The sequence below is a fragment of the Helianthus annuus genome, chromosome 10 (genome assembly GCF_002127325.2).
Source record: "Helianthus annuus cultivar XRQ/B chromosome 10, HanXRQr2.0-SUNRISE, whole genome shotgun sequence".
In the NCBI taxonomy this organism is placed as follows: domain Eukaryota; kingdom Viridiplantae; phylum Streptophyta; class Magnoliopsida; order Asterales; family Asteraceae; genus Helianthus; species Helianthus annuus.
In genome coordinates, this window is record NC_035442.2 from 22,879,726 (window position 1) to 22,904,355 (window position 24,630).

At 34.8% G+C, this 24,630-nt stretch overlaps 1 protein-coding gene across 2 annotated transcripts; it reads left to right on the top strand.

Annotated features, from left to right (window-relative positions):
- Positions 1 to 9,776: 9,776 nt before the first annotated feature.
- On the top strand, positions 9,777 to 14,330 carry LOC110884202 (protein TRANSPORT INHIBITOR RESPONSE 1). 2 transcript variants are annotated; one of them, XM_022131884.2, is made up of 5 exons: positions 9,777 to 10,524; positions 10,619 to 11,341; positions 11,439 to 11,931; positions 12,841 to 13,636; positions 14,091 to 14,330. In XM_022131884.2, exons 2-4 carry the CDS (start codon positions 10,887 to 10,889, stop codon positions 13,633 to 13,635), a joined length of 1,743 nt encoding a protein of 580 aa, XP_021987576.1. In that variant the 5' UTR covers positions 9,777 to 10,524; positions 10,619 to 10,886; the 3' UTR covers position 13,636; positions 14,091 to 14,330. The 2 variants fall into 2 exon arrangements, with proteins under 2 accessions (XP_021987576.1, XP_021987577.1); XM_022131885.2 differs by having other exon boundaries at positions 10,627 to 11,341.
- Positions 14,331 to 24,630: the final 10,300 nt, after the last annotated feature.

Here is a 24,630-nt window from a genome sequence, read left to right on the forward strand (position 1 = left end):
CCCACGGTGGGCGCCAACTTGTTGATACAACAAATACAAGACCAAGGCCTGTAGCGATATCTCCGGGTAAAAGGGTTCAAGGGTTTCGATTAGCCTAACGCAGGTCGTGGGGCCCCCCACGTTTGCAAGACGTGGAGAGAGGTTCATTAGTGTTATTGTTGTTCTTCTTGAATTCTAGACTGATATGAAACCAGCCCAGAACGTAATCGTTGGAGAAGATGAATTATTTGGTGTGAAGAAGAGAAGCATAAAGCTAGTTCTCATGGGAGAAGAAGAAGAGAAGCAAGCATGAAGCTTGTTCTTGAGAGGGAGAAGGAGAATCAGAGAGTTAAGATAGTTTTCAGCTGATTCTGGAGTGTTTCATATGTTTGGCACGAGCTGCAATTTATAGGGGAAGAGGTTTCTCAAAGGAGAAACCTTTAACTAATGAACCTGGCTTGCAGTGAGGGACTTACCCTTTTAGGGGTTGAACGGTTTGGACCTGCGGACAAAAGGGTGTTCTCTGTGCACATGTTCTGTCTGTGCAGAAATGGTTCACACCTTAAGTGTTGATGTGACCGGACACTGTGCTTGTCCTTTTTACTGTTCACCTGAGTTTGCGCGTATTGAACCTCTCAACCTTTTAACCTTTTAAGCTGTTATGTATATTAGTCATTTTATTGAGATTTGGGCTACTCCCATCATCAATACCCAATAGAGATTCAATGTTGAAGAACAAACCATAACATAAACTAACAGAATTGACAATTATCCTATCACAATGTAAAAAGGTGCAAAATTCCTTCACAAAAGTAATCACATAACCATATTAACAATCAGTTCATGATTTTCAATCAAAAGAAACAATCAACACATGTTTAAACCCAATGTTTATGAAAGAAGCCCTAGAACTTACAAAAACCTACATGCGGGGATGATTATGAAAAAATTAGCCAATAACGGTTGATGATTATATTTCAATTCTCGATGGAATATGATAATATATCAAATGGAACCTTGAAAAGCCTCTAAAAATCGCCTCTTAGAAGCCTAGGTGGAGTGTGGAAAGGAGATTTGAAATGGGTTCAAGAGCTAGATAAAGAGGGGGTTCCCCCTTTTTACGAAGGTAAGGTGTCTGTCTAGGACGCCCTAAGCACATTTTCAAAGCTTGTTTTCTCCATTTTGCTCTGTTTACTCTGTTTTTCACCCTCGTTATTGCTAGATCCATTCCAATGCTCTGTTGAGTTACCAAAACACACCTTAAACCTATTACGACATGTAAAATACTTCTAAAACTCAATTTCACATAAATCAGTAAAATTAAACACGTTAAACTTTAAAAATTTACAAACCCATCAAGGTATTAAACTTAACCATTTCAAATCCAATCAGATCATTATGGTCCAACTATGAGAAAATTCGTTATTACACGTAATAGCAACCTATTGTAAGTTGTACATCCTAATTAGTCAAATTATTATTTTTTAAATATATCTCTACAAATAATAAAGTGTAAAATATGTTATTAGATTTATTAAAATAAAAGAAATACTAGGAGAATCAAGACAATAATATTCTTAGAAAATAACGCATCGTTTACCAACCTAACGTAAGTAAGGTAATAAAAAAGTGATTCTAACAACCACTCTTTTTGAAAACGTAATATTTTACAGAGTTTATAACATGAAAAGACAAAAAGAGCCTGGTTACCACTTGGCGACCATCAAAGGACAAAGATCAATAGATACCATCCTCATGAGTCATGCCTATATGGCTTTATATGGTCCATACACACAATTACACATGCATATTATATGATATCATGATTTCCACTATATGCATACATATGCGCATGTGTATATACCATATACCTACATACACATACATGTTTTATTTTGTTTTATTTTTTTTAATAAAGATGGGTGGAATTTCATACATTTCAACTTATGAAATATTAAGTAAATAATAATTTAACCACATATATGTTGATAATGAAAATTACCTATTATGTCATTTTCATACTTATTTACTAGATAGAACATAAAAATTTATAATAAAAATTATTAATTACACTAATGTACCTATTTTGTCATTTTCTTACTTATTCAATGAAAATTACATAATTGATAATTACGTTTACAAATGGTTTCACAATTAGTGCAACACAGATAATATTGGTGAAACCATTTATTTAAGTTTGTATTAATGGTGTAATTTTTTCAATAATTAGGTATAAATATGGCAAAATTGAGTGTAATCTTTCTATACTAATAAATGAAAATCATTTTTGGATACGTATCACTTTTTTGTGCTTTCTTACTTTATTTTCCTATTTATCTCTTATATTAAATAATAAATAATAATAAAATAATTTTAAACAAAATATTAAATAGTAATCAAAGTTCATTTTTAAAAGATAAATCTTGACGACTGTATGTGTTAAGATATGACATTATATTTTATTCAACACATGCAATATATGAGTTTTTTTAAAGATATATCTTTTTTTATTATTTATTATATAAAATTACATTTACGTAAAATAAAAAATAAAGTAAAATGTTATAATTAGTAAATATACATCAATGTTAGTTTTTAAAAGATATATCTTGATGACTATTTGTGTTAACATATGAAATTATATTCTATTAACAGGTGCAATATATGAGTTTTTTTTTAAATATATTTTTATTATCTATACTATATAATAAAAGAAACCAACTTTGGGACACTTGTCATCATATTAGGCCATGTGTCATAGATAATTATTATTTAAGTTTAATCTCTTTTTATTAATTATAAATAAATAACGCTCCTACGAAATATTATTTAGTTTAATATCTTATGGATAATTATTATTTAATTTAATCTCTTCTAAATAATTATTGATAACTCTTCTACTAAATATTATTTTGTTTAATCTCTTCTACTTAACTATAGATAGTTATTATTTAATTTAAATTTAATATATACTTCTCATTTATAATATTATTTATTTGATTTTCTATATCATATGACAAACACAAACTTTGTATTTGTAATATACAAATTTACTCTTATAATTTTCGATTACCAAATAAATAAAAATTAATATTAAATCTTATTCTACTTTAAATGTCGAATAGAATACTTCTATTTTTCTAATAAAATATTATTCTTAAATTTAAATTGTTAATTTAAGATATTTTTAAATAACCAAATTATTTATCACTAAATTCAAGCTTTGTATTAATATATTATTTATTTTTATTTTCATTATTAAAAAATTATTATGTCTATTTTATTACATAATTTTAAACAAATTGTATATAATTTCAATATTACTTTATATATAAAATTATATTTATTACGGGCTTTTTAAATATAATTTTTATTTTCACTCAAATTGCTGCTTATTTGCTTCTTAAATAACATGTTTGACCACTGTATGTTTGACCACTGTATTTTATTTTCAATAATTATCTCTGCAATTTATAATACACAGGGTTTATATAGATATAACTATATATAACTTTTTATTGATTGGTATATAAAATACATGTGCTCAACCCATACAATATATGGGGTTCTTAAAAATGTAACTTTTTTATTATTTAATATGTAAAATTAAATTTACTCAACTCATCCAATACATGGGGTTCGTAAAGATATAATTTTTTTATTATTTAATATATAAAATTATATTTATTCAACCCGTGCAATAAAGAAGGTTTTTAAAGATATATTGTTTTATTATTTAGTATATAAAATTTATTTATTCAACCCGTGTAATACACGGGGTTATAACCTAATTTATTATATAAAATTATATTTATGCAACCCGTGTGATACACAGGGTTCTATAATCTAGTTAATTCTAATAAAAAAGATTATTGCATTATCTATAAAGTTAATATAATCTAATTTTTCGACCAATTGAATTTAAAACTTTGAATACCCTATGATGGGCATTAATTTATTATATGTCACTAATTGAAAAGCTACCATAGTATAATTTCGGTTATTCACTTTCACCACCGACCCCACTACCATCGACCCGTCGTGGTCTATCCCTATTAATCTACAGGATGTGCTTTCCAGACATATGATAAGAATTCATAACCTAACCAAGATTAAAATTCTCCACAACCACCATACCATACCTTGTAATAAGTTGAAAACATAGGTTTTGTATTAGTTTAAGCATTGGGTAATATCTTTATGAATTGTGTGATTTAGATTAAAAGTGTTTTGGTGGTATTAATAAACTCTTAATAGGATCATTTAGAAAGAATTAAGAATAAATAAATACATATTTCTTGTTGTGAAAAAATACCTAATAGAAACTAGATTTTGTGTTACAATAGGGTATGAACCGTCACAATGTGTAATTGAAAGGAGATAATCCAAATGGAAGAGTGCCAGTTTGGCAAAAATTTAAATGGTTGATGGTTGATTCTAGTAATCAATTATAGTAAACGGTAACCATCACTAGTGTTCAAGTGGTGGCCACGAGTATTTAAGTTTCACTTATGGTGGATCCAGGTGAGTTTTCCCCTTCAGGTCTCAAGTTCGAGTATGGGTGATATGGGTTTCTCATTGAGGGTTTAAATTAGGGATCTATTATGCGAGGAGGCTATCTAGCGCGTACTAGGTTAAAACAACGTATGCTAGACCTCCCGACATTCGCGAATAATTCACACCTTTTAAAAAAAATTACAGTCAACGGTAGCTACTACTAATGCTTGGTTTTTGTCGAATGTAGACGTGTTACTAGGGCTGCCAATTTAGACACGTACACGAATACACGACACAAACCTACACGAAGTTAACATGTATCGTGTATGGCCTTAACAAGTAACATGCACTAAATAAGTATACACGAAAATACCTGTTAATTTTCGTATCTAAACAGGTAAAATACATGTTTGCCTGTTTAGTACCTGCTAATACATGTTACCAATTTTAATATAATACAAAAAATATAATTTAGTGGGACCATGTGATTTGAAAACCCGATCTTATCACTTATCTTTCTAGTTTCTCTAACCTTTCCCGTTCCCTAACCTTTTGTGATTTGTCATTTATGGATTTTGTTTCAAACTTGTTACAGGTTATGCGTTTATGCATTATTTAAGCGTGTTGTGATTTTTGGCAACTTTTGTTTCACTAAACAGTTTCCTAGATATGTAATTATTGAAACATTCGTAAACATGTATTAACATGTAACTATCGTGTATACCTGTTAAAAATATTTCGTGTTCGTGTATGGAAAACTGGACACGTAACCTTATCGTGTCATATTCGTGTATGAGATTTCGTGTATCGTGTATTATCATGTACAGGTATACACGATATGCCAGCCCTAAGTGTTACTACCGATGACATGTGAAGGGTTCTCATTTATAAACCAACTCCCTAGTTTGTTATAATGGATTCCCATTATTTATTTGAATTTCAACTTGTAAATATTTAGTTTCAAATATTTATTATCGATGGCATATGAAGGATTCTCATTTATAAACCAACTTCCATCTCTACGCCAGAAAGCAGTGTTAGGGTGTCTTCAGGGTCCTTATGCTCACGACTTCCTAACTGTTATCCCTATTGAAGGGCTAGGACAACACATGTCGGTGGTAGAGTATCGAGCCATCCTTAAATATCGGTTAATGATCCCGTTGTTACCAGTCGATGAGCCTTGTCTAGTTTGCCGTAAGGTTTGTTTGGATAACTTTGGGGTGCATGCGGTCCACTGTTAGGAGCTACCGGGCTTTAAGTACAGACATGACTTGGTCAGTGATGTCCTATGTGATGTCCTCAAGCGGGCTTGAATCTCTACCATAAAAGAGGCCCCAATGAATTTCCTGACCGCCCCACTTGAAGTGTAACGCCCTGCTTTTTCATAACTTCCATAATTAGAAAGCTCGCCTTGTAATGCTATTTTTAGAAATCTTGTATTATTGTAGTCTTCTTTTCGTTGTAAAATCCGAGACTTGGATCATAAATAAAATTCGTATTTCTTTAAATTCACCATCTACATATTCATACATGTTCATACGTTCGAATTCATTGTACATCGAATCCTTATTTGTAATTCATACTTATACGATACTTATTCACGATGCATGTCCATGCTCGTCCTTAAATTGTTGATACCTAATATGTGACATATACTTGTCACTTACAAACATGTTACATACTTGTACATTACACTTTTTACCTAGTTAAATCATGTTTTATTTCATATTTCACCTTGTTACAAGTTAGGGGAAACATTGTTGCATATTATTACACAACTTAATTAACAAAATTACTCATTATAATGTTTTTAAAAAATAAAAAAATAAAGAAATATGGCAGCCCCAATTCAGCAAAATTCAGCCCCATATAGTTGGGTTTTGTGGGCTAGTTTCAAGGTGTAACCCCTTCTAAACACTTACAAAGCCCAACCCATTGAAACCTTAATCCTTCCCCCTATAAATACCACTTATAACCAGCCTCCCTACCACTTTTGCAACACCAAAAACTCTCAAAACATCCTCCAAACCGTAGCTGAAAGCAAGGGTTCGAGCAGATTGACACCCCTTCACGAAAATGAGCATAACTCACTCATTTCTTAACGAAATCACTTGATTCTTTTTCCTACTTACTTGGATAATCATGGGGTTCGATTCCTAGACTTCTCCTTGGAGAAATCAGACCTGGAAATGCCCCGAAATCATCCATAAACTTTCTGTTTGTTTTTATGTTCATAAAAAACTTGTTTATACCTATGTAACTTGTGTTCAACACATCTCATACCTATGTCCTAATGCTTACAACTTATCCCATGGTTGGTTAAGCTTAAAAACAAGGTTGAGACACTTAAAAATCAGAGGATTAAACCTCATAAACTTGGTGTTTTGTTTAGGGTTTTTAACCCACAAGTCATGTCAAACTTTGTCTTTGATACATGAGTGATTATGGAACAACTTGGGTTGTCCAAACATACAATGCTCACATGATTTGATGATTTCTCTTAGTTAGTGTGTATATTTCTTATTCTTTATTGTATGTTCATGACCCTCCTTGATTGTTTTTTTTTACATCAAGTGTAGTGGTGAACCATATGAGGTACCTAAATGGAAGCTTGTTCTTCCTACCTCCTACATGAATTCTATGACACAATAGAGGTACCTAAATGAAGATTTATCTTCTACCTCATGCTTGATTATTGGACTAAATAATACATATAATACTTATACATATGTTTACTATTCGAACCCTTGATGGTGGACTTATGTTCATTCATCGAAATAGTAGAATACATCATCCAAGACATAAGACTTGTTACGATTCTAATGAGTATACTACTCATGAAAACATTAACCCTTGAGGTTTCATAGTGTCAAGAACAAGTACTTGGTGTTAAAGGACGATTACTTTTGAATACATATATTCTTGTGTTTTAACTTCCTAAATCCCTAAACGGACATATTCAACCTTCTAACCTCGTCAACTTCGTCACATTGGATAATCGGAAAGCTTATACAAATTTTGTGAGTATACTCGCAACCCCCTTTTATGTTTACCACTTTTTGGGGTGTAACATGTTTTACTATTAAACTACACTTAAACTTATTCTTTATGCAATGCACAAAACAATCCTTATACATGAATACTATGTTATAATACTTGATGCTTACGTGGACCATACTTATGTGATATGTTTTAGTCATTAGCTCTCACGAGCCTCCCTTCGACATGTATAGCGCTATAGGAGTAACGCACCGCCCCCTTAAACTTGGGTCATGTTGAATTAATTAAACTTTCTTGCGTAAACAGAGGTTGGCTAGAAATATTGCATGCCACGCTAGGTTGATCTCGTATAGACTAAGTTGCCATGTGGATTCGTTTTAAACTTTTATACTTATACTTATACTTATGCTTAAACTTGTATACTCGCCTTTGCTTTTGCATTGAACTTTATTTTAAACATGTTACAGGCTGAGGATGATGATGCTATGAAATGAAGTAGCGTTGATGCCTAGATACACATATAGACGTTTAGGTTTAATCGTTCTATCAATTTTGCTTATGTTGTTATATACTTCTTTGAACTTGTTGTATTTGAATTTTTTTTGTAATGTTGACAATCTACTTTATGAAATGAAATCGATTTATTAAATACTGTCACAAATAGCGTTATGTGTGATGAGCAATCTTTCTTCGTCTCACTCCGATGTTTCCGCCATCGGTTGGGGTGTGACATGAAGGGAGGTCCACTCTGCGGCCGACGGATGTTCTTGTTTTCGGTTAGGTAGGAGGGAAACACACTTGTGTGGACCTTACTGGAGTATCCCTCTTGTTGGTCTCAGGGAAAACAGTTTTGTGGCTGGTCAGGCTGTGTCGAAGGTAGAATCAGGGAAAGTTGCTAAACATGAAAAAGCTTGTGCTGAGAATCAACATGTCTTCATTCTCTTTGCCTTTGATACATTTGGTTCACTTGCTCCTGAAGCTGTTGTTTTTTTTTTGGACAGAGTGCAGAGGGTCGTGAACAACAATTTCTCAACGCCAAGGAACCAGAGTTTTATTTTCGGTAGAATTGGATTTGCAATTCAAAAGGGGTTGCGACGCAGCTTGTTGCCCGTTTATCTGCCATTCTTATGTAATTTTTCCGATATCTATCCAGTGGAGTTTATGAAAAAAATTATTGGTCACCCTTAGTTTAAAACCAATTAAATCAAAAATCAAACCAAAATTATGTAAAACTGAACCAAACTACAAATCCCATTTTCGGTTTGGGGTTAAACCGAAACCAAATTAGGTTCACAATCTTTACTTAAAACCGATAAACCCACATTTACACATATTAGCCTACAGATTATCTTATTTGTAAAAGTCATCAAACATTCAACCCATTAAAAAACCGAGGAGACCATACAAAAGAAATTTTATCAACCTAAAGTCTGAACCGATAAACACCCATCTTGTTAGGATTTGTTCCTCCAATCGACTTCTACCAACTTAAAAAACGGTCCAGTCCAATTTTTAACCTTGACCAACAGATATTCAAACCAAGAAAAACAAAACCCTCATATCTAGGGTTGTAAATGAACCGAACGAACACGAACAAAGTCTTGCTCATGTTTGTTCGTTAAGGAAATAACGGTGTTCATCAGCGTTCATGAACACTTGCCGAACAAGATTTAATGTTCGTGTTTGTTCATTGAAGAAATGAACGTGTTCATGAATGGTTCACGAACACAAATAAAATCGTCGAAAGCGACATAGTCTAGAGGTGGATGGCGGAAGAAGCAAGGCTGGAACTTGAAGCCATAATAATGGAACGGAGGTTGATAGTGTTCGTCAATGTGAATAGTGAGGAAGGAAAGGAGAATGCCGTATAAGCACCGTGAGAATAATCTTTTCTATTTTATTTTTTAGGATAACAAAATAAATAAAAGTTAAAGAATATAAAAAGTTTAGATAAAATAAATAAAAGTACAAAAAACTCATGAACAACATACACAAACGAACATAAACGAATGTTCACAAACACCTTACCAAACGTTCACGAACACAATTGAACGAACAAGACCTCTATTCATGTTCGTTCATTTAACTAATCGAACAAAATTTCTTGTTCATATTCGTTCATTTATTAATCGAACAAACGTAAACGAACTTTCTGCCAAACAATTCACAAACTATTCACTCAAGGTTCGGTTCGTTCTATCCACAAAACCTAACAAATCAAAAACACCATATCTCTATAACCAAACACCCCAAATTCCATAAACTCAAAAGTAGCACATCACGACAACACATCAGGCCAGGCCCCTGTTCGCATGCATCAACAGTCACAAGAAAATAACAATAATTTTGACTCACTTCACACATCCAACGGCCCATATCAAACAACCACCACGTGTCACCATCTCCACCGTCGATCTTACCCTAATATCCAAACCTCACCTGTCATGTTACTTTTCAAAACTCCAAGTAAAAATTCCCTCTCTTCCTTCTGCAACTGAATAACTGCTTCGATCTGAGCTCGTTAATGGCGTTATTCCCTCAGATCTGAAGCCACTACATGTGATATTGTTATCGGATTGTGTTCGGTGTTGTTTGATTGCTGTTAGTGCCGTGAAATGTCGTTTTCCGGTGAGGTTTTTTAGGTTTTTGTTACCGGTGGTGAAGTATAGTGGACTTGTTGCTGGAAGAGACGGTGGAGAGTGTGATACGGTGTTGATTGATTGTAAAGTATCGGTTTCCGGTGAGGCATTTAGAGTTTAGGTTTTTTTTTTTTTTTTTTTTTTTTTTTTTTTTTTTTTTTTGTAACGGCGGTGATATACGGTGTTCTAGTTGCCGGAGGAGGTGGTGGAGAGTGTGATATAGCTAACGGATTTGTCTCCGGTGTTGATTGACCATAAAATATCGTTTTCCGGTGAGGATTTTTTTAGGTTTTTTTTTTTGTCACGGTGGTGAAATACGGTGTTCTAGTTGCCGGAGGAGGTGGCGGAGAGTGTGATATAGCTAACTGATTGTCTCCGGTGTTGATTGACTGTAAAATTTCGGTTTCCGGTGAGTCATTTTAGTTTTTATTTATTTTTTAAATTTTATTTTCACTCCGGTGTTGATTGATTGTATAATCTCGTTTTCTGGCGACGCGTTTTAGCATTTTAGGTTTTCTCACGGCGGTGAAGTACGGTGTACTTGTTGCCGGAGGAGGTGTTGAAGCAATAGATTTGTCTCCGGTGTTGATTGACTGCAAAATCTTGTTTTCCGGCTAGTCATTTTTAGTTTTTTTTTCACGGTGGTGAAATACCGTGTATTCTTAGCCGGAGGAGGTGATATAGCCACCGGATCTGTCTCCAGCGTTGACTGATTGTAAAATCTCGTTTCCGGTGAGGCATTTTAGTTTTATTTTGTCACGGGGGTGAAGTATGGTGTACTCGTTGCCGGAGGAGGTGTTAGAGCATGTTTTCTCGTTCATAACTTCTGACAAGGACCGCAATGCGGTTTCACTGGTGTGTAAGTCATGGTACGAGATAGAGCGGTGGTGCCGGAGGAAGGTTTTCGTCGGAAACTGTTACGCGGTGAGTCCTGGAATCATGATCAGGAGGTTTCCGGAGCTTAGGGCGGTGGAGTTGAAAGGAAAACCGCATTTTGCGGATTTTAATTTGGTACCGGATGGTTGGGGAGGATATGCTTGTTCTTGGATTGATGAAATGTCTAGGGCTTACCCATGGCTAGAGGAGATTAGGCTTAAGCGGATGGTGGTTACTGATGAGAGTTTGGAGTTGATCTCTACTGCTTTTAAGAACTTTAAGGTTTTGGTTTTATCTTCTTGTGAGGGTTTCAGTACCGATGGACTTTCTGCTATTGCTTCTAATTGCAGGTGAATTATCTTCTTTAACTGTTTCTTTTAAATGAAAATGTAATATAATTTCACATATTTGTATTCATACATTGTCATCATTTGAATTGAAATGCAGAAACTTGAAAGAATTGGATTTGAGGGAAAGTGAAGTGATGGATTTAAGTGGCCGTTGGCTAAGCCACTTTCCCGACACTTTTACCTCACTCGAATCACTCAACATATCCTGCTTGGGTTCCGAGGTCAGCTTCTCAGCTCTCGAACGATTAGTTGCAAGGTCACCCAACTTAAAGACGCTTCGACTCAATCGTGCGGTACCACTTGGAAAGCTTTCTACCTTACTACACCAGGCGCCACAGCTGGTTGAGTTGGGTACCGGTGCCTACTCATCAGGAATTCGGTCTGATGTATATACAGGTCTTTCTAAGGCTTTCTTGGGCTGCAAGGAGCTTAAGGGACTGTCAGGGTTTTGGGATGCTGACCCATCGTATCTTCCAGCTCTATATTCAGTTTGTTCTAGGCTGACTACATTGAACCTCAGTTATTCCACTATTAGAAGCCCTGATATCACTAAGGTCATCGGTCAATGCCCTAATTTGCAGCGTTTATGGGTAAGTTTTGATTTCATACTTGTACTTGAATATGTTATCTATAAATAGTTAAAGAGTCTACAAGATTGTGAGTTGTGATGCATGTTTAGAATAACCACAAGATTATGTTGTTATATATTTATAGTATGAGCTTAAAAGCAGTAACATCTTTTCTGTTGCCACATAATAGTTCTTTAATTTATATAATTATGATAATAATATTGTAGTCATAAGTAACCCAATATTTGTTTACCGTAAAATGCCATTTTCATCACTGAGGTTTGGCCAGTTTTGCGATTTTCGTACAAAGGTTTGTTTTTCCGCATCTGGCTCCAGGAGGTTTGAAATCTTGCCATTTTCATCCGACTCGTTAACTCCATCAGTCAGGGGTATTTGTGTCTTTTTTTGCTAACTTAAAGGGCAATTCGGTCTTTTTCACTTTATTTAAAAAGACGAATACCCCTGAAAAAGACCAATTTGCCCTTTAAGTTAACCAAAAAGACAGAAATACCCCTGACTTAACCGAGAAAAATGGATGGATTTAACAAGCCGGATGAAAATGGCAAGATTTCAAACCTTTTGGATCCAGATGTGGAAAAACAAACCTTTCGACGGAAATTGCAAAACTGGCCAAACCCGGGGACGAAAATGGTATCTTACTCATTTACGTATAACTAACTGTGAAAACTGGATTTTCCCAATTTGAGCAGAGCTTAAACTTCACATTTCAACCCAAACCCGTTTTGACCCACTTCACAAACCGCCTGACACGAAAAACGTCAGGAGAACAATCTAACAGGGTGCGCTATGCATGTCTAATTGTTACTCTTGCTACTGGATCTTTTTGTTATTGGAACTCTTTTTTGTATTTACACTATTACTCTATAATAGCGCCACATATTTATAACTAATGTAAATTTATCATCACAGGTACTAGATCACATTGAAGACAGTGGGCTCAACGCCCTAGCTTTATCCTGTAAAAACTTACAAGAACTAAGGGTATTTCCGTCCGACCTGTATGCTGCTGATGCGAATATCACCTTAACAGAACAAGGCCTTGTTTCCGTTTCACAAGGGTGCCCAAAACTCCAATCTGTTCTTTACTTCTGTCATCAGATGTCAAATTCCGCATTAATCACCATCGCTAAAAACCGCCCTAACCTAACCTGTTTCCGTCTTTGCATAATCGAACCACGAACTCCCGATTACTTGACCCATGAACCGCTCGATATCGGTTTCGGAGCCATAGTAAAACACTGCAAAAATCTTAACCGCCTTTCGTTATCCGGTCTACTCACGGACCGTGTGTTTGAATACATCGGGACCCACGCGAAGAAACTAGAAATGCTTTCTATAGCTTTTGCAGGAGACAGTGATTTAGGTCTACATCATGTTCTATCCGGGTGTGAAAGTTTGAAAAAGTTGGAGATTAGAGACTGTCCGTTTGGTGATACTGCTTTGTTGGCTAACGTCGCCAAGCTGGCGACAATGCGATCCCTTTGGATGTCATCATGTGCAGTTAGTATTGGGGCGTGTAAGATCTTAAGTCAGAAGATGCCTATGCTTAATGTTGAAGTTATTGATGAAAATGGAAGTTTAGATTCAAGGTTGGACAGCTGTCTTGTTGAGAAGCTTTATGTATATCGTACTGTTGCAGGCCCGAGGTCTGATATGCCGGGCTATATTTGGACTATGGATCGAGATTCTGCCAATAGAATTTGAGGTACACATTTATTTGAGTTGTCTTAAATCTTCGATTGAGGATTTCTGGTCTTGTGTAGATGTATGATGTATCGGTGGCAACTTCTGACCTGATTGACCAGTTCAACCCTTCATATAAGTATATGATCCAAGTTGACCCGATTATCCATTAATGGGTCGAAACCGCCAAATATAGAGGCAGCTCAACGGGTGGGTCGGGTGTGTTTAGTTACAGGTCAAATGGGTAATTTTGCGAAAGCTTCATTGTGTCTAAAAACATTATAAAAATATTATTTTTACAGTAATAATCTGATATATAAATAAAATGATTTAGGAGTTTTACATTGTGAATAGGTTAACCTCTTTTTATTATAGCTTCTAGATGTTTAAATTTACCTTGTATTATGACTTTGCATAACATATTACAGTTTTAGTGATTATATTTGAAATAATATTTTATTTGTTGTTGATTGTAGAGGTGATGATTAGCTGTGGTGCAGTCTAGAGAACCAAAAGATGCATGTCCCAAGTTGTTTGAGGCACATTTTTCATAGTGGTCACATTTTCCTTGTACTTTTTAATGTATGCTTTTCTTGATCCAAGTATATCACTTATCACATGTCTGTACTTTTAACATTGTTTGCCTGTTGTATCCTGATAAACCCAACTTTGTTTGAGATTCAAACTTCCATAAATTTATTCCTTCCATTATCAAATCCTTGTATTCTTAAATATTGATGCTTACTTTTGTATGCATATTCCTTGGGTTTAAAAGACGCCCCTTAGGCGTGATAGAGGCAATCACTCGATCAGGGCCTCAAAGGCTCAAAGCGAAGAAGCTTCATGTACACGTGGGTCAAAATTGGTCAAATACAAGGTCTGGTAAATGAGTTAAAAGTTTAATAATATGTACATATCTAATAGCATCAATGAAAATAATAATTAATTTTTTTTATTGTAATTTTTTAATTTCATTCATACTTGCCAAGTTACATCAAAACAGAAGGGAGATGGGCAACAAGCTACGCCGCCACCTCATATATTGAAACCAAACTTCATTGTTATTCCCATTCCCTCATTCTCAAACCCTAAAATGAAACCTTTTTTCAAGGGTATCATTCCTGTTTTAAAACCCATCCCCAAACCCTTGTACGCTAAGGACAAATATAACACGGTTTTTGTCATAAACATATCAACTGAACGACGATCGTCACCCGAGTTAAGGCTTGGCTCCCTTGTGTGCCGTTAATTTCACTCTCTGCAACTACATGACATAACAAGTGCTTTATACACGTATATAGTTATTTTTGTATATGTGTTTATAGTTATAGTTTTATGTAATATATATCTATTATATTATTAGATTGAAATGATGACATTTATATAAATGATAAGCTCGTTTAAACAAATAAGCCACAAGTCTAGCCGAGCTTAGTATTTGAAGCTCAGGTCATTTATTAAACAATCTTATTTTTAGGCTTGGAATTGTTTAAGCGCGGCTCGAAACAAGTTTTTAGCCGACGAATAGCTTAAGCATCATTTTTACTCCGTTAACACCCGTGATTTTATCACAAGGTCTTTTAAGCTCAATTCCTAAATTGCTGAAAAAATGTGTCTGCAAAGTGTGGGAATCTTCTTGAGACAAATACTGTAAAATAATATGGATTGACAGTAGGCTGTACTAGTAGTACAACCACTCTTTTCTGTTGATAATATTAACTATCAAATTCATCCTCATGTACAAGTATATGATGCATGATCATCTCATGTACAAGCAAACACTGCAGAGAAAATGAAAATGAGAATTAAAAAAAAAAAAAAAGTCATACAGCATTATTTTTTTTTATCTTGGATTCATTTGAAGGTGGTTTCAGTAATGGTTACTTTACACACAGACAAACACACAGTGGGCCTGAGAGAAAGATCAGAAGAGCTAGGGACCATAGATTCCAAGCCAAGGTGTTCCATTATGTCCACAAGTTCTTCCTTATCACACCTGATGATCTAGCCTGCCTTTGGAAAGCAGACAAGTAATGTAAATTTCATCTTCTTTTTATCTTTCTAGGGACCACTATATACGTATACGTATACGTATAGTATACATGTTCGTATTTTACTTATGTACGGGGTCTCACTTCACTAGAAGCAACCTCTCTATTCCTACAGGGTAGAGGTAAGGTTGTTTACATCTTACCCTCCTGAGACCCTACCTTAGCTTAGCTATTGGTGGAAATTACTGAGTATGATGATGACTATACATATTCGTATTTTACTTATGTACATATTCACTTCTAAGGGTGTTCACGGTCTGTTTTGGCTGATTGTGACGAAAATTATGGGCCAAACCGCTAATTGTGGTCTAGGAGAATGATAAACCAAACCAGTAGGGTTAGGTGGTCTTGTCAGTCGAACCAACCGTTTTTACCAGTTTGACGGTTTAACAGTTCGGTGTTGGTGGTTTAAACCCTTTTTAATTTTATTTATTAAAATCATTAGTGTGTATTAAAAATGTAATATAATGAATTAATGGTAAAGAGGATTCAGGATTATAATACATACAAGTAACTACATATTTCAAAAATGAAAAATATGATATAAATAATAGTAATATTGGATTTTAATAATCTCAACTATTCGCCGTTGGCGGCCAACAGTCCCAACTTAAAAAACAACCACTGGCAGTTCCAACTACTAACATATTGGTCTCCAATGGACCCTGACTAACAGAACCCTAACGTCGTTAGTCGCCGAAAAAACGTTTTTAGCCAGAAAAGGCTCCTAAATGTCCGATCTAAGGTTACAAAGAGGTTTGGGACGAAAATGTTGAGTTTTCCGGTGAAAAATGATTTTCCGGCGACCGACTAGTGGCCAACTCGCAATGTGTTTTCATAAGAAAAATAAAACGTACACATTGAAGCATCCTAAGTTATGGTTTAGACAATCTTGGTCTAGGAAATGATTTACCTAAATTTAAAGCTGCCCACTTTTTTCATGAGTCAAGATTCTCAAAAACAGAGTAATGTACAACCTTAGCTGTATAATGTACAAGTGTCTGTAGCAGAAGTGACATACCAAGAATTTAATCTTGAGTAAATTAAAAGCACTTTTTTGGTTGATGATGCAGAGTACTTTATGAATTTATGATCATCATCTTCATATTCATCATCATTATTCATATTCTCTTTGATTCTTCAACCCCCACAACCCCCTCATCATTTCCATCTTACTACTTGAATTTATTCACCACCTATAATTATTATGATTTCCACTGCCCATATACAATATATATATATATATATTTACTACATATATAAGTGATGCCTTTAATGGCATTGCTTCTGGTCCATAGTAGTGTATCAATGTTTTAGATTCCTGAATTTGGGGTTGTTTGAATCATTAAATTGATTTTGCTCGAGTAGTTAGCTACTTACTAGTACGGATCTCAAGTTTTAACACGTTTTCTGTCACGTATTGTGGTACTATCGAGCTTCCTTACGCGCTAGTGAAGTAGTGAGTGCGCCTTGTTGGATGAGTTGAACGGGTTGAAAGTGATCCTAAAATAAATACTTATAAATGGTTTACATGCTTTAAAAAAAATTAGTTGATATTAATATACATACTATATATGGTTTCATGATAACTTTGTAAAGTAGTAAAAATATAAGGCAAATTGGAAAATAATAATCCCATCTTTCTAAAATTGGCCGATAATAATTCCAAGCCAGCTATTAGCCAATAATAATCCAACCTCGTCCAATTTTTTTGTAAAATAGTCCGCTGTTAAAATAGCTTAACGGAGTTAAGTTTTTTTCCGAATTACAAACCGATGTTTTAGGGCTTTTGATCAGAACGAGGATACGAGTCGATTGATGTAAAACTTACCTCAAAATACTGCTCCCAACCCACGAAAACGGTGCTTCAATTCGGGTGTTTAACTTCCAATTAACAAAATTCAAGCCATTTCGAACACAATTTCAAGGTAAGTTTTACATCAATTGACTCGTATCCTCGTTCTAATCAAAAGCCCTAAAACATCGGTTTGTAATTCGGAAAAAAACTTAACTCCGTTAAGCTTATTTTAACGGCGGTCTATTTTACAAAAAAATTGGACGAGGTCGGATTATTACTGGCTAATTGGAAAAATGGGATTATTATTTTCCAATTTGCCAATGCCAAAATATAAAGTTCTTTTATGAGAAATAATGAAGCATTGTCACGTTTTATGCACATGTTCAATGTGATGACTAATTAACCTCTAGTAGTTTACTTTTATTGCACTTAAAACTTGTTAATTGTTAAGATAAACATTAAAATCCCCTAAAAATCATCACAAGTCACTTCATGTAAGTCAAGTCTAAAAGGCTTAGACTTTTGTCGTTCAAGATGTAAATTATTAGTTATAATTGCTTTTGAATGACCGCAAAACAACTTATATCATTAGACGCTTCATAAATACCATAAACTAGCCACTTGTATTAAAAATACATAAACGCGTATCATTATAGTAAAAACACATCTAACGACACAATCCATTATGCTCATAAGATAAGGATCATATTTCATAATCCTCTCATCAAAAAGCAATGTTTGATTGTCTCTAGGCTCCTCATGCTTAGGATTTCCTTAGAGTCATACATATTGAAAGACTGGGCCAATACATGTCGGCTGTGGAGTAGCAGACAGTTCTTAAGTACCGGTTAATGATCCTTCTATTTCTTTGATGAGCTTTACCCAGTTTGGCGTAAGGTTTGTTTAGTTTTAAGTGAGCATGTGGTCCACTGTAAGGAGTTACATGTGTTTAAATACACACATGATTTGATTAGGAACATTCTTTGTGATGTGCTAAAGCGAGCATGGATTTCGGCAAAAGGAGGCCCCGGTGAACTTTCTGACGGATCTGTTCAATGGGAGGTCTACTCTTTGGCCAACTGATATTCTTATGTTTGGATGGGAAGGGGGAAAACACGCTTGTGTGGACCTTACATGAGTGTCCCCTTTTGTTGGGCTCAGGGATAATGAGTTTCTTGCTGGCCAGACAATGTTAAAGACGGAATCAGGCAAAGTCGCCAAACACGAAAAAACTTGTTTAGAGAATTACACGTGGTTATCCCATTTGCCTTTGATACATTTGGTTCCCTAGCCCCAGGGGTCGTGGAATTTTTAACAGGGTCCAACGAGTTGTGAATAGTAATTTATCGACAATTCAGAGTCACTTTGTCTTTGGCATGATCGGTTTTGCAATTCAAAAGGGGGTTGCAGCGCAACTTGTTGCCCGTGTACCTGCCATTTGTTTGTAATCAAGGGCGTAGCTTTGTGGGGGCGGGAGGGGGTGGCCGGCCCGCGAACATTTCGCTCAGTAGTAGAGAGCATGTAGTTTTTGTATAGAAATTTTTGGATATATACGTTTTTTACCCCCCGGTTTTATAGAAATTTTTAGTATATACGTTTTCGACTCCTCAATCGGAAATCTCAAGCTTCGCCACTATTTGTAATATGTTGTTTTGGCATTTTAATGAAATAGTTTTACTGATTAAAAAAAGTATATAGTGTATTGTATGTCAAAATATATAAAAAAAAAACCTTAACGAAGTCCCAATCTCCATCATAAGTTACGCCCTAACACAAATATAAAATATGAATTTGCTAAATTACAAAGGCTAAAATATGCAGGTGATATAATTAGGGTGCATACAAGCCGAGCCTGGCTCGGTTTGATAGGAATATATATATATTTTTTTTAGCTCGGGCTAAGTTTCTTTATTATTTATTAATTAATAATTAATTTCTATTAATTATAATTATTTTTTATAAATTCATATATAACATAATACACACACATACATATAAGCTCTCAAGTCGGTTCGATAAGTTAAGCTTGGGTTTTGGCTTGAGCTCATACAAGCCTTGCTTATTTGAGTTTTTTTTTTCAAGTCAACCTTGAGTAGCTCATTTCGATTGCACCCTTAGATACTACAACATCCCGGGAGGGGGGGGGGTCACCAACCAACCCATGTAAACCATCACCACCAAGCAATCCTATTGTGACACCACATCTCCATTATTTGAACTCACACAAGATCAAATTAGTTGTGATAGTGTTCAGTAAACCCCCACGCTTCCAAATGCATGTCCACTCTCCAATGGTCACATCCTCCTCCATCTAGCATATGTTCATGAACCCCCTCAACCCGCCATCTAGCTAGATCAAATATGTTGCGGTGGTGTTCTAGTTGAACACGCAGAACCCCCTTGTCCATCTAGGAGGCGCCATGACCCCCAAGTGGGGTATTGGGTGTAACGTTCCGTATTTTTGTACTTTCTTATTTAGAAAGTGTATTCGTATTTTCTATTTTTGGAAACTTGTAATCATATCGTGTTCGCATTTTATTCCCAATCTTGTAATCTGAGGCTTTGATCGTAATGAAATTCTATTTCTATACATATTATGTCCCACCCTAACTTTTGCGGAAGCGTGGTTATGGTTTGACTTTCTTAATATCATTGCATTCAATCATAACATCAACTATATGATAAAACCATAGGTTTGTCATCCATTAAATAAGTTTAAAACATAACAACATCGTTTTAAAACGTAGACTACAAATTCTAATTTTACAAATCGTACAAAATACTTTTGATATCATTAAAGTCTCGACAAAAGATATTGAAGACATGTCTCGTCCAGGAATAAGACACAACGTCCAAACTCATAGACCATGGATGACTTCTTTATTCTTAACGCAGCTTAAAAACTTCCAACGCCCGCCAGATCCACTAAAATTTCCTGAAATACATGTAGTTTGAAAAACATCAACATAAAGTTGAGCGAGTTCATGTGTTTGTTTGTGTGTATGTATAAACCTTTGAAAATGTTGTAAGTATGTATGTAAGTCCCTGGTATGTAGCAATAAGGAAAAAGAGATCATCATTGGGTTGCAAAGCCAATGATATGTGTGAAGTGATGCAGGAAGACTCAAACCTAGCAGATTTGTGCGTCGGACACATAGTCACCTCATGGTCCACTCGGCGGACTCAGGAGTGGGGCTCGCTACACCCGAATAGATCTATCACACATGCCCCTCGGTCCTACAACGAGGATTAATGGCCTTAAGTTCCACCTACCCACTCACATGATCTAAGTAGTAAAACCCTCCCTACGCTAACCATACCATGTAAGTAAAAAGTTGTAACATTTGTCGCATGTATTTCACCTCCGAAGTATAAAACTGAAAACAGTAAAGAGAAAAGGGGGAAACATGAACTCACAGTATTGCGTCTTCAGTATGTGTAACCCAAGTCTCCTCAACCAACACGACTACCTACAGTGTACTAACGTCTATTAGACGAACGGGCCGTGCCTTTGCTTAGTATGAAGGTTTTTGAGTTACGCTTCTTGTGTTTCCAAAATTATTCCAGGTTATTTTTATTAGTTAAAATATTTATTTTAACTTTAAATTATAGTTAATGTTTGGAATAATCGTTAATCAATATTTCATATTCCACTTCTCAAGTATTTTAACTTCGTACTTCCTTCCCAAGGGTGGGGGTATTTATACATGTACGCTTTATAATTCCGAAAAATATATTTTAAGTCCCACTTAGAAAATATATTTTAATCACTTGTCTAAAACATTTTAATTCCAAAATATATATATATTTTCCCAAAAATGTTATATTTTACCCCATACATTTTCCAAAATAATACTTTATCAAAATATACGTATGAGAGTATTTTCCGAAATATACATAAGTTACGTCTTAGCGTGTCGTAAAGCAACAATACTTGTGTAACTTAAATATTTATTCTGTGAGAGCGTTGGTATTATTTTAAAGTCGTAATTTCAAGTTATATTATTTTTACCCTAAAAATAATATATCTAGTGCACAAAATAACAAACAATCACACAAGCGTTTTAGTATAAAATATATATTTATCAAATCTTATTTACGAAAATCCACCTCCGGTACTTGGTAATTTTGAAATAAAAATGACGGCGAAGTTTATTTAGAAAAATAGAGTTAAAAATATATTTGCAAACTCTTGCTAGAAAAATATTTCTAAGTGTTGAAATTCTAGAAAAATTTTGCCAGAGTTTACTTTGTAAATGGAGGTGTCCATGCTTTTTAGCATATCATTTTCTTTTGTAAAATCATTCAAACAATTAACAACCAACAATATAAAATCTTTAATCACTAATCTTGCCAAAAAAAAAAATAAAAATAAGCCTAAATCATAAACTCATGAACTTGAAAGTTTATAGAAACAAGTAGTAATTTACTAACATAATTAGTGAGTCTTGTTACCTTTAAAAATGTGATTAGTTTCTTAAAAACTTTATTTTTAAAGAGTTTGTATTTTCACAACTTCTAGTCATATTTCTAAAAATATTTCTTTGTTAGATTTTCTTTCTACACAAGTGTTCCTACACTTGTTTACCCACTATAAATGTGTTTATTTCATGTAATATCCAAGTTTTAACAAAACTTGTTCCTATCACTTGGTTCTTTCGAAAAACCGCTCATAGATCTTTAGATCTACAAGTTTATAACTTTATTTTTCAAGAAAACTTTCATTTATTCAAGTCCAAAGCTTATGTATGGATGGTTTCATCATCCTTCATATCTTTAACCTTCACATCTTGCTAGTTCATGTCTTTAAACATGATCTAGCAAGTCTAGGTGATGAACCATCTTACTTTTACTAACAAACAACATCCAATAATCATAACAACGCAAGAACAACATGATTTCAACCTCATTCTAACACTACTTCATCATTAGTTAGTTTATGTTCATAGACTTTGATTATGTTCTTTGGAGTTTCTTAATATTTATCATTCTTTCAACTATTAACCACCAAAAATAAGAACAAGATGATGATTTAAAGCACTTACTATTAGCACAAGGCTAGGGAAGTTTCAAAGCGTAAAAGTGGTGGATAAAAGAAAACAAGAGCGGTCCTTGAGCTTCCGAACACCAAGCTTACTTGTAGGGTCTCTTGCACCTTTGGATGAGTGTAGATTGCATGAAAGAAGACTTGAAGGTGATGATGGTGGGGTGGCGGTCGAACCAAAGAGGAAGAAGGAGAGAGTGTTTTGTGTGATGTTGAGTTGTGAAATGAAAATGGGTTAACTCTTGTGCATTTAAGTAGACCATGTTCATCTTTAACCATCATGTAATATGCTTTTAATCCACCAACATCTATAATTAAAATAATGGAAAGAATTGTGGGGGTGTCCCACTCCCACACAACCGGTTTGAAGGGGGGGTATGGGTTGGGTTTCAATTGTTGGTTACTAGTTCTAGTTAGATTTAATGATTAAGTTAGTATGTTATGATGTGTTGTTATTTATATAGTGTGTTAGGGTGTTCGGGGACCCTAACTAGCTCAGAAAAATAAAAACAATGTGTTTGGCAATATTTTTATGTTCCGGGTAAAGTCCGGTTGTTCGGTTGGATGTTGATCCGTTAAAGTGCTAAATTAGTCTACAAAGTGGCTTTTATATTATTTTTAGTGACACATTAAATTCCCAACACTTTGAAAAGTGTCTAGGACTATCTTGCCCAGTTTTTTACACTTTACTAGCATTGTTAAATGCTAAATTTTGTTTATTTAGTGCAGAATTTTGTACTTGGAGTGTATTTTAGGCACTTCCGGGCACTATAACTATCACCTAGTGACGCAGTTTTATGGTCCTCACCTCCCTACACTCCCTACTGGTGTAGTATTCTATCTCTGGCTCATACTGGCCTCAAAAACATTGTCTGTCTAGGTGCTGGCATTGTCAGCATGTTTTCTGGGTTATCCGTTCACTGTGCTAACTGTGCTTTTGTGCATTAAGTTTGTCACTAATGTTTGTGTGAAATAAATAGAGTGACAGTATAAAATGTGATGCATATGTATGTATGTAACAGAAAACAGAAAGCAGTTTAATCACAGTTGTAATCAAGCACAGTCATTAAGCATAAATTAATTATAAATTAAATGTACGGATGCATGCAAATTTGACGGTTGTCACATTCTCCCCCTGTTAAGAAAATTTCGTCCTCGAAATTTGTACTACCTTAACTCCTTATGTACACGTCATACGCGTGTGTATATGAATAATACCGAGGTAAATAATCACTAAACCGAATCAAACCTTACTCACATCCGGTGAGTCCAAGAATATATAACAACCCGATTCCTTTGGGTAAAAGGTGTGTGCCTTTAGCATTTGATGTCAAAGGCGCAAAGCGTATTTGACGTATAGTCTAGTATAATCCAGCTAGCAGGGGGGTTCCACAAAAGAGGAGTTTTGACTATTAAGATTCTCGAACCGTATCATCCGCTGTGAGATTTCAAAATCAGTAACTCAAATGTAATAGTAAAATAGTCTGCTAACTACCGAGTAAATGGATGGTAAGGTTTAGTGTGTTGACATTCTTAAATTTCGAAAGTACGCCAAATGAAATTCAAGTGAATTTGGTGTCTTATTGTAGTTGCATCGGAAATGTTTAAATGATGAGCCATACGAAAGTATATGCAGTTTTGTGTGAAACGGTTGACCATGATTAGCACAAGCTACAAGTTTGTAATGACACCACGAGGGGTCGTAATGACATAATTCAAGTATAGTGGTGACCGAACAAGTTCACTGTTTTGGAAATCAAATAAAAGGCACCGAACAAGCCTGAAGATTTGATTTTACACAATGTCGTAGAGTTTCCAGTCATATATGGAACATCAAAGAGCCACTGTTTTCGGTCGAAAGTGAGAAAGCAATAGGTACCGCAAGGCATTCGACCAATCAAAAAGAATCGTTAGGAGGTACACTGTGATATGAAATGAATTTATGTACCTTTGCCTCAACACACAACTGTGTCGAGACCGATTTCATCGTGATAAACAAGACGGATTTAGGGCAAACTATCAATAATCAATTAAATCTGTGTATGAAGTGAGTAACCAAACAAGCGCAAGCTTCAGTTTTGTGAAAGTATTCCCCACAAGGTGTCGTAATCAACAAATGGTTT